Below are 12,922 nucleotides of genomic sequence, written 5' to 3' on the forward strand. Positions count from 1 at the left end.
CCAAGAAATCCAGCTACTGGACGTTCGAAGAATGGTGACACGTTCAATGGCCACTCGACAGATAGGCTATCTTAGGGAAATGAAAGAACGGGCTTCTGATGCTATGCTTGCGGGGAGAGTGGACACTAATGGTGGCAGCACTTGCAAACGACACGGCCGGCAGCGGAAGAGAGACAAGACCATTTGTCTCCGGAGAGACACACTGCGAGGGCGGCACGTGAACCGGTGGAGGAGAGCTTAATGCCTGGGCACAGTGGTGCTGGAATGTCAAGGTTAACAGGAATACAATTAATAAGTGCAGGTCGCAAGTTCAATGCATGGTTAGATTCAGGGGCGGATATTGATCAGAGAAGAGTTAGTGCCGCAATCAACGAAACTTCAGAGAGTAGGCCAAGTACACTTGAGAGGAGCATTTGGGCAGGCTGTTGCGGCTGACCTAACGTACGGCCCGTTAGTGCTGTACATTCCAGACGAAGGCTCAGCTCTGAAGCTGATGGAACTGTGCGTGGTCATAGACGAACTCGTGGAAGGAGTAGATGCCCTACTTACACCGGACACGCTGGAAAAGCTTAAAGAGACGTGAACAGAGCTGAACGCTGCTGAGAAAATTGATCATGAAGATGAGATCAGTGTTAAGGAGAAGCCAGAGCACCAGCCAGATCCAACAGGATCGCAAGCAGTTTTTTTGACAGGACAAGTAACGGCTAATGAGGCGTATAATGATATGTTCGCAAAAGGTCAAAGAGAGGACAGCTAATTGCATTTGCTGTGAGAGCAGGTGCGTGAGGGAACACATGAAATGTTCACAGAGGGATGCTTATTGTTCCACCAACTTGTATTACCTTAAGCACGCCCCAAGTGCTGGCTCTCGCTCATGACACACCTTTTGGCGGGCATTTTTCAAGAAATAAAACGTAAGAGGACGTTCGTAGTGCATTATTTTGGCGACAATGGTGTTGGACATCAGAAAGCATTAGGAGTCTTGCCATACATGCTAGAAATTCACGAGTAGAAAGGTGGCCGATCGAGTGCCAATCGCCCCCCTCACATGACTGCAAACACCCTTACAAGTAGTGTACCTTGACTGTGTCGGTCCCATAGAACCTGCATCATTGCGTGGCCATCGGTACGCTTTGTGCATGATTGACTTATGTACCAGGTGGCCTGAGGTCATCCCATTCTGAGCTTTGACCGTGAGCGCAACTTGTAAGGCATTGCTGGATATCTTTTCACGATACGGGGTCCCAGAACTTATATGCAGTGACCAGAGAACTAACTTTACAGCAGCGTTGACTAGAGAGCTGACAGAGAGGCTAGAAATGGAGGTACGGTTTTCAACGCTTGAACACCCGCAGAATAACGGCGTAGTAGAGAGGTGGAACGGAACACTTACGACGATGCTGAAACATGTCATACATGATCATACGAGAGATTGGGACGGTTACATACCATGAGTTATGTGGGCATATCGCGAGATCCTTCATGAAATAAAAGGGATGTCACCATGCGAGCTAATGTACGGTCGTATGGCCCAAGGACTATTAAACATATTGCAGAAAAGCTGGACGGGAGATTGGCAACCTCCAATAGGTCTACATAAATCTGTGACTGTTTATTTGATGGAGCTATGTGCTCGAATGGCAGAAGCAGCTCACGCAGTTGACGGCAAGCGAGAACGAATACAGCAGATGCATACTCAGAAGAACAATATTCAGGCCAGACCTAAACAGTTTGACGTGGGGGAGCAAGTACTGCTTCTTGAGACAGGACACGTGGGGAAGATGCAACCTAAATATAATGAACTGGCAGAGGTAGTGCAGCAAGTGTGACAAGACAGCTATATCATTCGGTTCTTAGAGGGTGCTGATAAATGGGTTCACGCCAATCACCTCAGAAAGTACTGCAGTAGACTCCTATTAAACAAAACTCTGTTAAATGAAATTGCTGCTTAAATGGAACATCTTCCACTAATATGTTGGGTATCGTACTTGAATATATACCCCTGTTTATCTCACAGTAAACAAAACTCCTCTTAAAGGAAACATATTTTCATGGTCCCTTCAGGTTTAGTTTAAAGGGAGTCTACTGTATGTCTGGGTACATAACACAGCAGTGGTGTTTCAGACAGATGAAGAGTTTGGTCAGTTAGAAACAACTCCGCAGTGTAGAGAAACCAGACCATGGTGTAGTTATAGCGCTCCAGCAAAGCACAGACCTGTTGAATCCACAGGCACGTGCATTGAAAAACGTAGTGAAAAAGTATGAAAACAATTTTCCAGAAAAGCCTGGAATTTATAAAGTAGAAAAACATAGAATAACTTTGCTCCCAGGTGCGACCCCAGAGAAGTCCTACCCTTACCGTGTGCCGGTAGCACTGAGAGGAGAAATGGAAAGACAGGTATCCATCCGAGTTGAAAGAATGGCGCCTGACTGAGAGGAGAAATGGAAAGACAGGTATCCATCCGAGTTGAAAGAATGGCGCCTGATATACCCGATTGAAAGCACCTTTGCGCACCCGGTGTTGTGCAAATTTACCACATTGATTACCGCCAACAGAATGCCGTCACAGAATCAGACAACTTTCCAATGGGGGAAACGGAAGAACTGCTTTATGAAGTGGGGAAGGCTAACGCTACTTGACATGACTCGAGGACACTGGCAGATACCGGTCGAAGAGAGCTCGCAGAAGCTTAATGCATTCGCGATTATGAGTGGCCTATACACATGGTGCGTAATGCTGTATGGGCTGCAAAACCCCGCTGCGACTTTCTAAAAAATGATTAATGAGGTACTTCAAAGGCATAGAGGCTGTTCATGCGCTTACATAGACGACATAGCAGTTTACTCGAAAAGCTGTGAGTCGCGTGTATGTCACTTGGACGCGGTGTTGGCCGCTATAGCGGAGGTAGGTCTAACGATTAACCTGCAAAAGTGTTGGCTTGCACAAGCTTAGCTTAAGTACTTGGGACACGTGGTTGGTTCAGGGTCACATTCCCCTGATCCCAATAGGGTTAGTGCGATAGCGCTACTGAAAACACCACGCACAAAGCGAGATCTGCGAAGTGCATTAGGGCTTTTTATTTATTATTGGGAATACATCTCCATGTACTCTAAGAGAGTGCACCCTTTGAATGAGCTCACAAACTGCCAAATACCTAATGACATCCCGTGGAGCATAGAAAGTGAAAACATTTTCAAAGCTATTAAGCAGGCCCTGAAGGCTGTGCCCTCGTTAAGTGCTCCCCACCTCGACTAAGAGTTTGTGCTAACTACTGATGGTTCTGAAAGGGGTGTAGTAGCTTGTTTGGCTCACGGGACAGATGGCGATCATAAACCTAATGCCTTCCTCAGTATGAAGATCACTCCTCCGCAGTCAAAGTGGTCTGCGATTGAAAGAGAAGCATTAGGTGTTGTGTGGGCGCTAGGTCAGTTGGACACCTGGCTATTCGGTGCCAGAATAAATATTGTGACTGATCACAACCCGCTACCCCACCTGACCCTCTCCATGTCATCTAGTGCTTGCCTGACAAGCTGGGCCTTGGCATTACAGAAGTGCGACAACTCCTTTTCTCACATAAAGGAATCTCTTAATAAGTGCACCGATGCCTTGTCGCAATTGGACAGTGGGGATCAGTAGAGAAAGCTGAAGGAGATAGGTGGAAGATTTTTCTTTTCTCTTTTTTTCACCATTACTACAAAATGGGCACATTGTGAAGTAACAGTATTGAAGTTTGTTAGAATTAGGCAGGCAGCAAAAGCACGGTGTCTGAATGTTCATTAATTTCCATGGTGCATTAAGGAATGTAGGGTACAGGGTCCAGCCTGTGAGCTACGGTCCAACCAGTGCACGGGTGTGGCTACTTGAGTGCGCTTCTCTTTACTCGTTTTTATTTCGTGTGTCTTCCCCTCCTCGTGGTATTCTGCCTGACTTTGTGCGTGGGAGTGACCACAAACATTTTGGAAGGGACATTGGTGTGATAGTGCTTTATAATGATGTAATGACGATAGGTGAATCCCCTGTAACATATTTTTGTTACCTTGGTTATTCTTGCATAATGGTAACGCACGACTCAAAGTGTCGGCAGTTCACCTAAGTGTGGCCCTGCCCCCCCTGTCCCAATAGGGTTCTTGAAGTTGAATGTACAACAAGCGTACATACAACATTCTTGGGTTGGATGGAGTTTTGCTTGGGGCAAGCAAAGGATGGCCAGTTGGTAGACGGCGCCTGACGAAAAGGGAATATAATGAAAAGTGGCTGCGCAGACAAAGCACTAAGCCGTTCGCCTCTGCATGCACCTTTGTTGCCAAAGTCCGTGAGCTTTTGTGCACCGCACCTGTGCTGGTGAGTCACCCGCATGGCAGAAGCATTCTCACAGTGAGCCAGACTGAGAAACAAGTGGTCCCTGTCGCTACACTGCTCCCGCCAAGATAATGCGGCGGCATGCTGTCACAGTAAGTGCGGACAGACGGCAACATCGTGTGTACTAATTCCAGACAGCCGAGCGGCTGCCTAGCCAGCCTTGTCGTTGTGCGAAAGTATTTTAAGCTGTACGTTGATGAGATGACAAAGTTCTTCTTTAGCCGATTTCTTGGAGGATGACGATAGCAAAGTGTGGAAACGCAGAGGCGGAGACACGTTTCTGAGGAAAGAAGAGTTGTTTACTGCATTGGTAGAGCTTCAAAAAGGGCTTCGTCCCGCGAGGCGGTCTCAGATGAGACGGGATGTATTTAATGGAGAGAAATGGAGAAGAGGAGAGCTTAGTGCTCGAGTACGAGATCAGGAAGTGTGGACAGAGGTCGTGCTTGGCGCTGCCTCTGATCCAGGGTTTGATACAACATCGAGAAGTTGGTGTCGATGTGTGCAGTATACTAAGGGCTCGGCAAATAACGGCGACGTTAATACAGCTCATTGCTTACTGTGCGGTCGGTTTAGTGGCCGCCCCGGCCTTTGATTGTAAATAAGTGTCAGTGTGCAAATAAACTGAAGTTTGGCAGGAAGTGAGCAACCGGGCCTGTCCAGTCCTTCAACGTGTCGTCGTGGCCATCTGAACCATCCCAATCTTAACTATGTGTTTAGAGCAATGATTAGTGGCTACGTGAAGGGGCTCGACGTAGCGCTCAGGTGGTACAGGCGCGGCCACTACTGCAGGTATCACAGCGTGCGTGGCTGACGGGCGCCGCAAGAAATATCCGTCGTGGCGTTCCGATGAGCGCGGCCCCGTGCTCAGTGTTACCTCTAACAATGGTCATGCCTATACAAACAAAAAATGCATAAACTGCAGGAGAAGTTTGTCAGCGTAATTAATTGGGTGACTTGGTTCTGCATGTCGACGATGTGGATGTGCTTTGAAGCCGCGGACAGGAAATTGACGGGGCACACCTGTCTTATACCTGTCCGTGTCTTCAAAGCGCAAGAGAAGAGTTGCCTGATCTATAGCAAAGTTGCACAATTCAGCTTTTCAACTAGAATTGAAAACTTGCCTCCTGTCGAACTATGAACGTGTTTTCGCTTAAGTACACAACCTCAAGATAAAACGCTTATTTCTGCGCCTGTGTCACACCGAGCACTTTTATAGAGATCAGCGGTGATCCGAATCACTCGCGATTCGAAGTGTTCGTGGGACTGAGAAATTATAAAATGTACTGATTATGTGATGGGGATGTCAACTGCGGTTGGGTCACGTGAACTATTATGGTTTACTCACGAGTAAGTTATTCATTCATCAAACTTTCAAGCTGAACCCCCTTAAACCTACAATCCATGTTGACACCGAACGATAAATTAGCTAGAATAGGGCCATCTTCATTGGTGGCAGAAAGACAGGCGGTGAGTCATTTGCTTGCACAGATGAGAGCCCACTCGCCAGCGTCCGTTTAAGAAAAAGAACAAGCTCAATGACAACAAAATATGAACACGCGACGTACATTGTGCGGCGGTTCATGCTAAGCGTGGCTACTTTGTGTCCCATGTTGTCCTGAACAGTACACATCATTGATGTCGCTCTAACTATACAAGAAACACATTTGCAATAGATTTGCCGTGTTAGTTTTCACGTTTTGCTACCTATTTCAGGTGTCAGTACACTTATCTGCCACGGGTGGAGGACGACAACGACCGATGTGTTCCCGATAACTGAGGGCCTTCTACTAGTCTAACGTTTGACAATCGCCTGTGTCCAATTAGTCTGCGCTGAGCCTTACATTGCCTATAATGAAGTGGGCAGAACAAACCTACACACTCTTAGTGGGAATCCAGTTTCCTTGCATCATGGCTGCAATACAGGCGCTTTTTTCTATCATCATCGATTGGAAAAAAGAATGTTTTGACTAGCACACAAAATAAGTGCAGACTTGCAGACTGCATCCTGGCTCGACAAAGCTGTGCTCAAGTTGAGAGCGCTTCAAAATAATTTTACCCGCATAAAACACCGGATCACAAGAAGCCACAGCCGGCAACAATGGCTAAAACCATGCAAAAACAAGCTAAACAGCAAGTTTCTGAAGGTGGTTTTCCTGTGAATGCACAATGTTTTCAGAGACCAGCAGGTGATGGCAAAACCATCTATAGTTAGATTGATTATGTGACCTCCCAGTGTCAGACTATCATGTACAAACATGAAACTAAAAAAGCATGAAAAACTCTGTCCGGTGGCTGATACCATGATGTTGATGAGCAGTGTGGCAAAATAAGTTAATTGCTTTAGAAGAGCAAGGCAAGCTGTGGGAGAGGTCAGAAAAGTGCAAGAGAACAGGGTGAAAGAGTTTGGTAGCTTTAAAAAAATAAAACTTTTCCATCCTACCCCTTACATTGTTCACTACACCTTAACAATATGAAAATATACTTTCATACTATCATCTGTATTACTAAGCATTCTATTCACTGTAAAATAAATTCACGGAAGTAATTGCCAGGGGGTGGCACAACGGGCCCGTGCTCCCCCCCTCCTTTCTTCAAAATTTTTTTTTCCTGCCATGGCATACAGAGTAAAGAATGACCATTTGCCTGCCTGGCACCTACTTCAGATCATTAGGCTGCCCCCCCCCCCCCCCCCTTACCTGATAAAATTCATGCCTACACACCTGCTACATATATAAGATTGATTTGTGGGGTTTAACGTCCCAAAACCACCATTTGATTATGAGAGACGCCGTAGTGGAGGGCTCCGGAAATTTCGACCACCTCGGGTTCTTTAACGTGCACCCAAATCTGAGTACACGGGCCTACAACATTTCCGCCTCCATCGGAAATGCAGCCGCCGCAGCCGGGAATCGAACCCGCGACCTGCGGGTCAGCAGCCGAGTACCTTAGCCACTAGACCACCGCGGCGGGGCTGCTACATATATAAGCCAACAAGAACAGCACACTTCATCAGGCTTAACAGCAAGCAAACTTTTGAAATTGGAAATTCATATTTGCATTCCAATTTTGCACATTTGCAATTCAAGACCCAATCTTTCGGGCATCTGCAGCAGTACTCTATAAACTCATCCCTTGGTAAACTACGATTTGTCTCAAGATTGCGTTAAAAATCTCAATGCCCCAAGTTCCAAATTCAAGCAAAGGCACACACACACGCTGCCGACAGTTGATAGGTACAGTCGAATCTCATTATTTCGAACATGCTTAATTCGAACTTCCGGTTAATTCGAACTCCGGATGAGGTCCCATCAAAGCTATTTGCATTCCAATGAGCAAAAACGCCCAGTAATTCAAATGCGCAAGCACTTGCGTTGGTTAATTCGAACATGCCGCTCGCCGAAAATGCTCTCAGCTCGCCGCCCAATCCCGCGGCGGCACCTGCGACACCTCAACGCTGCGCGCGAAAGTAATGAAAAGGAAAGAAAAGGCTGCGGTCGAATGTTTGCTCTCCGTCATATGCCGATCTGCGACGCGCCCGTGTCACGCTTCTCCCTTTTTCGTACCTGCCACGTAAAGACCCTTCTACTTCAAACCCCGCGCACGAAGAGAGAGAGGGAAAAAGAAAAGAAAGCTGTCGCTGGGCTGAATGGATCTGTGGTCGAAGGAAAGGAAAAAGACACTATCTCTGCAGCCCTTGCCCCTGGTGTGAGTACAGCTCTGCGCCATGAGGGAGGGGGGTCTCTCATGCGCCATTGCCACGCTTCCCCCTTTCCCATCCCTGTCACGTAACCTTTTTCCTTTAAACGATGCGTGCGAAAAGAGCAAAAAAAAAAGCTGCCTTGGAGTGTAGGTTTTCTCTCAAATGATGATTAGCTTCTCTCTGCTACGCAGTCGTTGTCGTCGCCTTTAGAAAGTGTCGGCGCTGGACATTTCCGCGCGCAACTTCTCTTGCCAGGAGAATGCTGAAGCCGAAGTAGAAATGCTTTGCAAGCTGCGTGCGAAATTGATTGACTCGCTGCAAGGCAAACCTGTGCAGATGCGCATCACCGATTACTTCAATTCATAATGGATGTCATGCGATTAGTGAATAAATGTAAGTTTTCTGAAACTTCCCCTTCATGTGTTAGCTCAATGCACAAGCGCCACTGCATGGAGAGCCCTCGATTTATTTAGCTTTTATTATTTCAAACTTCTTTTGATGCGAACAAATTTTCAGGCCCCTTGGAGTTCGAATTATCGAGATTCGACTGTATGTGGAGCAACGATTGAAGTGCTGTTCTTTGCCCACGTGGATCAATGCAGACACGAAAAAAATGTGGGTGAATGTTTGAAGGTTAGAGTCGAGTTTAACAAAAGGTAACAAAGGGCCATTGACAACCCTGTACAGGCATCAATGCTTGTGTATGATGAAATGAGCAAATAGTTGTACGCAGTGCGCCTAGCAACCAATTTGTCCTATAGTGTTTTTCAATAAAACCAATGCAGCACATGATGGTCTGTGAAAACAGAAAACGGTTGTCCAATAAGTATGGCCAGAACTTTGCAGCCTCCAAAACCACAGCCGTACACTTACGCTCAGTGATGAAATAACTGCACAACAAGATTAGGAGGAGGCAACTGGTATAAGTTGTCGCCAAATTATAGCTGCAATAGTACTATGCTGATTCCATGGCTGTTGGCATCTGTAGAACTTTCGTAGGTAAAGTTGTAGGTAGAGAAGAATGAAAATCGTCTAATATCAGCAGAACAGTCAGAAAAGTGATTAGGAGAGAGAATTTAAGGCGAGAGAATCGGTCCTCGCATACCCAATGTAAATGGGCTTCTTTAAAATACTGTTTGAGTGGTGGCATTAAAACAACTAATATCTTCACACAAAAAAAGAGGTATGCGCGAAGCCTGTTGAAGCTGCGTACATCTTTAGCCCACTGTGAGGGGCAGAGGATTCAGTGGCTGCACGAATGTTTTCCGAGCCTTGTTGCACTCCATTTCTATCAACAAGCTTACCGAGGATGGTGATGTGGCGATGGCCAAAGTGGCAATGAGAATAACGAATGGCAGACTGCCTCGATGAAAAATGCACGAAAGTAACGTTACATGCTCACAGTGCACTTCAAAAGTAGTGGCAAGAACTATTATGGCATCCAGGTCGCATACATATGTGAACTAGTATTTGAAACTTTAAAGGGCCCCTAAAGCACGCAGTGTACGAAGACAAGAAAGTAGTTTTCTACTCACCTTTGCAACAATTCCTACAAATGCTATCTCTTCCTCACCAATTAATTCTTCATAAAACACGTGGAATGTCAGCACTAAGCGTTCAGCCAGTCAAAACTTTGTGCTTATCAGTGACAAGCTGCTTTCTCCACTTGTGCAGTCACAAAAGCAGAAAACGAAGGGAAATCAGTTTATCGTGGATGATAGACATGTGAGACAAGGCTGAACGAGTATGCGACTGTACGGCAAAGCAGTGTAGGAGACAATTCACAACAGATATCTCTCGTATATTGACCAATCAAAAGCCTTTTTCATCCCGACGTCATGTGAGCAAACTCCTGCGGTCACGAATTGTGCCGCCAAGACAGGAAACGCCAAAAGAGAAGAGCACGATTTTTTTTAGTTCTTTTATAGTCTAGTTAGGGGCCCTTTAAAATAGAGGGTCCACTATGCACTCCATTTTGATGGCAGTATAATATTGCATAAAATAAACAGCACCAATTTGAACTGATCAAAGAAATCAGGTGTTAAGAAGGGGGTATTTTTAGAGTCTAAATCGTCTACGGCAATTCATCAGTAGCTCTAGCAAATGTCAATAGGAGAGAAGTAGCAAGCAATGTGAAGGCAGTGAAGAGTCTCACTGATAAGATGCATGGTGTACACATCCTTTTTGAAGCTCTGTAAATATGGCATTAATAAATGCAGGAATGCCATAATGTACCCCTTTTTACAATTAGGACAATAGGTTGCAGCCACAGACTACATGACGGTTCAATAACAGTCTTGGCGAGAATTTCCTACAATCATGCGTGACAGAACAGTCATCTGGCAACACTCTATAAACGCACTGCCAAACAGTTGCTGCATTTCCAGAGTTTAGGTGATGGTCACCGCTGTACTTTGTCCAAGGAGATTCTTTCTAACAATAAAAATGTCATGATATATAAGTATTACAGCTTTTCAGCATGCTCAGTAGTTGTAGGTACATCGTCCAAGAGTGTCTCACAATAAACAAAGTGTAACCCTTCCTCAGCACATCACTGGTGGCACAGATGCTACAGTTTACTATTCATTTTCACCAACACTCACTATAATTAATTCACATTAATATAAAGATATCGGGGTAGTACAAGGTATAAAAGCTTTCACCTACCGAGACGGTCACTTTTCCCTGAAAAATGTACTCCTTGTACCTGGAGCTAGGTTGGTGGTTCACTCCTGACGACAGCAAAACCAAGCTGCTCCCAATGCAGATAAGGAAGTGTGCCAGGTTTCCTAACACATCCTAGAAAGCAGTATTTGTAAATAAGCACGGTAGGAGTCAGCTTTCTGAATGCAGAATGGCTCAGCTATTTGCAGAAATGCCCAGAATTGCTGGTTTGAATCAATATTGCAGCTCAGATACTGATGTGTACAGAGTTACTGCTTAGGAATGAAACTTAAATACCTAGAAGAAAATTATCACCAGCATAAAGCTCTCATGCATGGAGGTTGCAGTGTTTTGGTTGGGTGTGTCAGTTGTGACAAACCAGGGCCAACATTTAATAAGATACTTTATTCTACTATATTTTTGCAAGGTTGACAATTTCATAAATGTGGCCTGCTCTTTGCAAACAATAATGTTCTGTCTCTCACTTTCTTTAATGTTTTGTCACTATGAAGATGAAGAGTTCCTACAACATAATCTATACCAACTTGCATTTCAATGCAATGCAATGCGAATGAGACTCCCCTATTGGCTCTACACCAGAGGTCCTCAACTCACCCCAGCAAGAGGGCTGCAGTCACAAAATTTAGTGAGTGCATCAAAGAAATAGTAATGGGATTTCACAGGTTTAGAAAAAATATCGATACTAATCTCCAGAATGACAACAATTATAAAATAAGATTTTTTGCTCTTCATTGATTTTTAAACACATCATGACTGCATGAGGTACCTCCAGAAAAAATGCTTAAGATCAGTCCCATCTCTGTAGCTTACCTCAACAAAGTGTTATCGATTGTGACAAGTGAGAAAATAATGCAATACCATTTAGCTCAGTCACAACAGTTTACGCCTTGTAAAGCTGTGGGCCGCAAGCAAAGGGTTCGTAGGCTGCGTGAGGCCCGCAACCTAGTGGTGGAAAACCCCTGCTCTACATAAAAACTGTTCGACAAAAATTGAGCTCTTCTTCAATTTTCGTAACGCACAAGAAGTGAAGGCCAAATATGATAGAACCATCACACAAAAAAATTATTGAAGAAGGTAAACTTTAAAAAGAACACTTACTAAGAGGGATTTTGACAGGGCCAGTGCAGTGGCACCCGAGAGAACACAGCTGAGGAACAAGAGACCGTTCATCATCAGGGCACTGAAATTGCCCAGTATGAACAATGTCTCATCTGTTGTGCCCAAGAAGCCCCAGGAGACACCTCTGTAAGATGGATTGCAGTACTCCAGCATCATCTGGATGCATAACACGTTCAAAACCTGCAAATGAAATATGTCAAAGGCCATCAATTATAGTTTAATTAGTGCTATGATTAGGGCATGATCCCGGGTCTCCCTCCTCCTCTTTCTTTTTTTACACAGGCCATACGAACTTCAAAGGACATAAATTCTCAATAATATTATTGTATTACTATTGTATATTGAGGAACAAAAAGTGGCTGAACATTACATTATTTATGCACATATTTTAATGTTGTGTCCAAAGAACAAAGCATTTTAAACCTTTTCTAACCATAGTTTATACAGAACGGTGCAAATAAGCCAATTGTCATTTGCCACTGGCAGCTTCCTGCAGTCTTTTAAAACAAAGTATAATTTGTACAAATATCACCTGCAAAATTCATTTCTTCCTTTAAAAAGCTCCTTGAATAAAGTTTAAATATTGAGAGCAGTCAAAAAGCAAATGCCCTATGATATTTAAACTCTTACAGGCTAACATGTACAGAAAACCAACTTAATAAAAGTGTTCATTACCAATAATATTTAAGAGTCAACTGCACATGCATAAGAAATCAGAACACAGCAACAAAGTAACAAGAGAATACAACCAGCATCTTGTCAAATATTACACTTTTTCTCTAGAACCAAGCGGGAAATCGGCTAGTTGTGGTGTCAGAAGTAAAGCTACACCTGCACAAAATGCAGTCTTTTGCATAAGTACTATGTCCACTGTCAGTGAACTGCACATTTTGCATGTTGGAATGCTCATACAATAAAACAACGCACCAAAAGTGTGCTTTTACACCTCGAACATCTTAAACAGCTTTTTAACACACTAACCACTGTAACAGATGTGACAGGCACATAATAGAAACCCAGTGACACTGTAATTAAAAAACCTGTACCAGTGTGTTACC

The 12,922-nt window shown here is 44.5% G+C and overlaps 1 protein-coding gene across 2 annotated transcripts in view; it reads right to left on the reverse strand.

Moving 5' to 3' along the window:
* sing (MARVEL domain-containing protein sing) overlaps nucleotides 1-12,922 on the reverse strand; it is a 109,935-nt gene that overhangs the window by 95,277 nt on the left and 1,736 nt on the right. For both annotated transcript variants that reach the window (XM_075878205.1, XM_075878206.1), the window contains exons 2-3: nucleotides 11,844-12,044; nucleotides 10,728-10,859 (exon numbers count right to left, since the gene is read on the reverse strand). In XM_075878205.1, coding sequence (XP_075734320.1) covers nucleotides 10,728-10,859; nucleotides 11,844-12,044 — 333 coding nt within the window. The remainder of the gene's footprint in view (nucleotides 1-10,727; nucleotides 10,860-11,843; nucleotides 12,045-12,922) is intronic.

This window comes from Rhipicephalus microplus, chromosome X (assembly GCF_043290135.1).
Source record: "Rhipicephalus microplus isolate Deutch F79 chromosome X, USDA_Rmic, whole genome shotgun sequence".
NCBI classification, from domain to species: domain Eukaryota; kingdom Metazoa; phylum Arthropoda; class Arachnida; order Ixodida; family Ixodidae; genus Rhipicephalus; species Rhipicephalus microplus.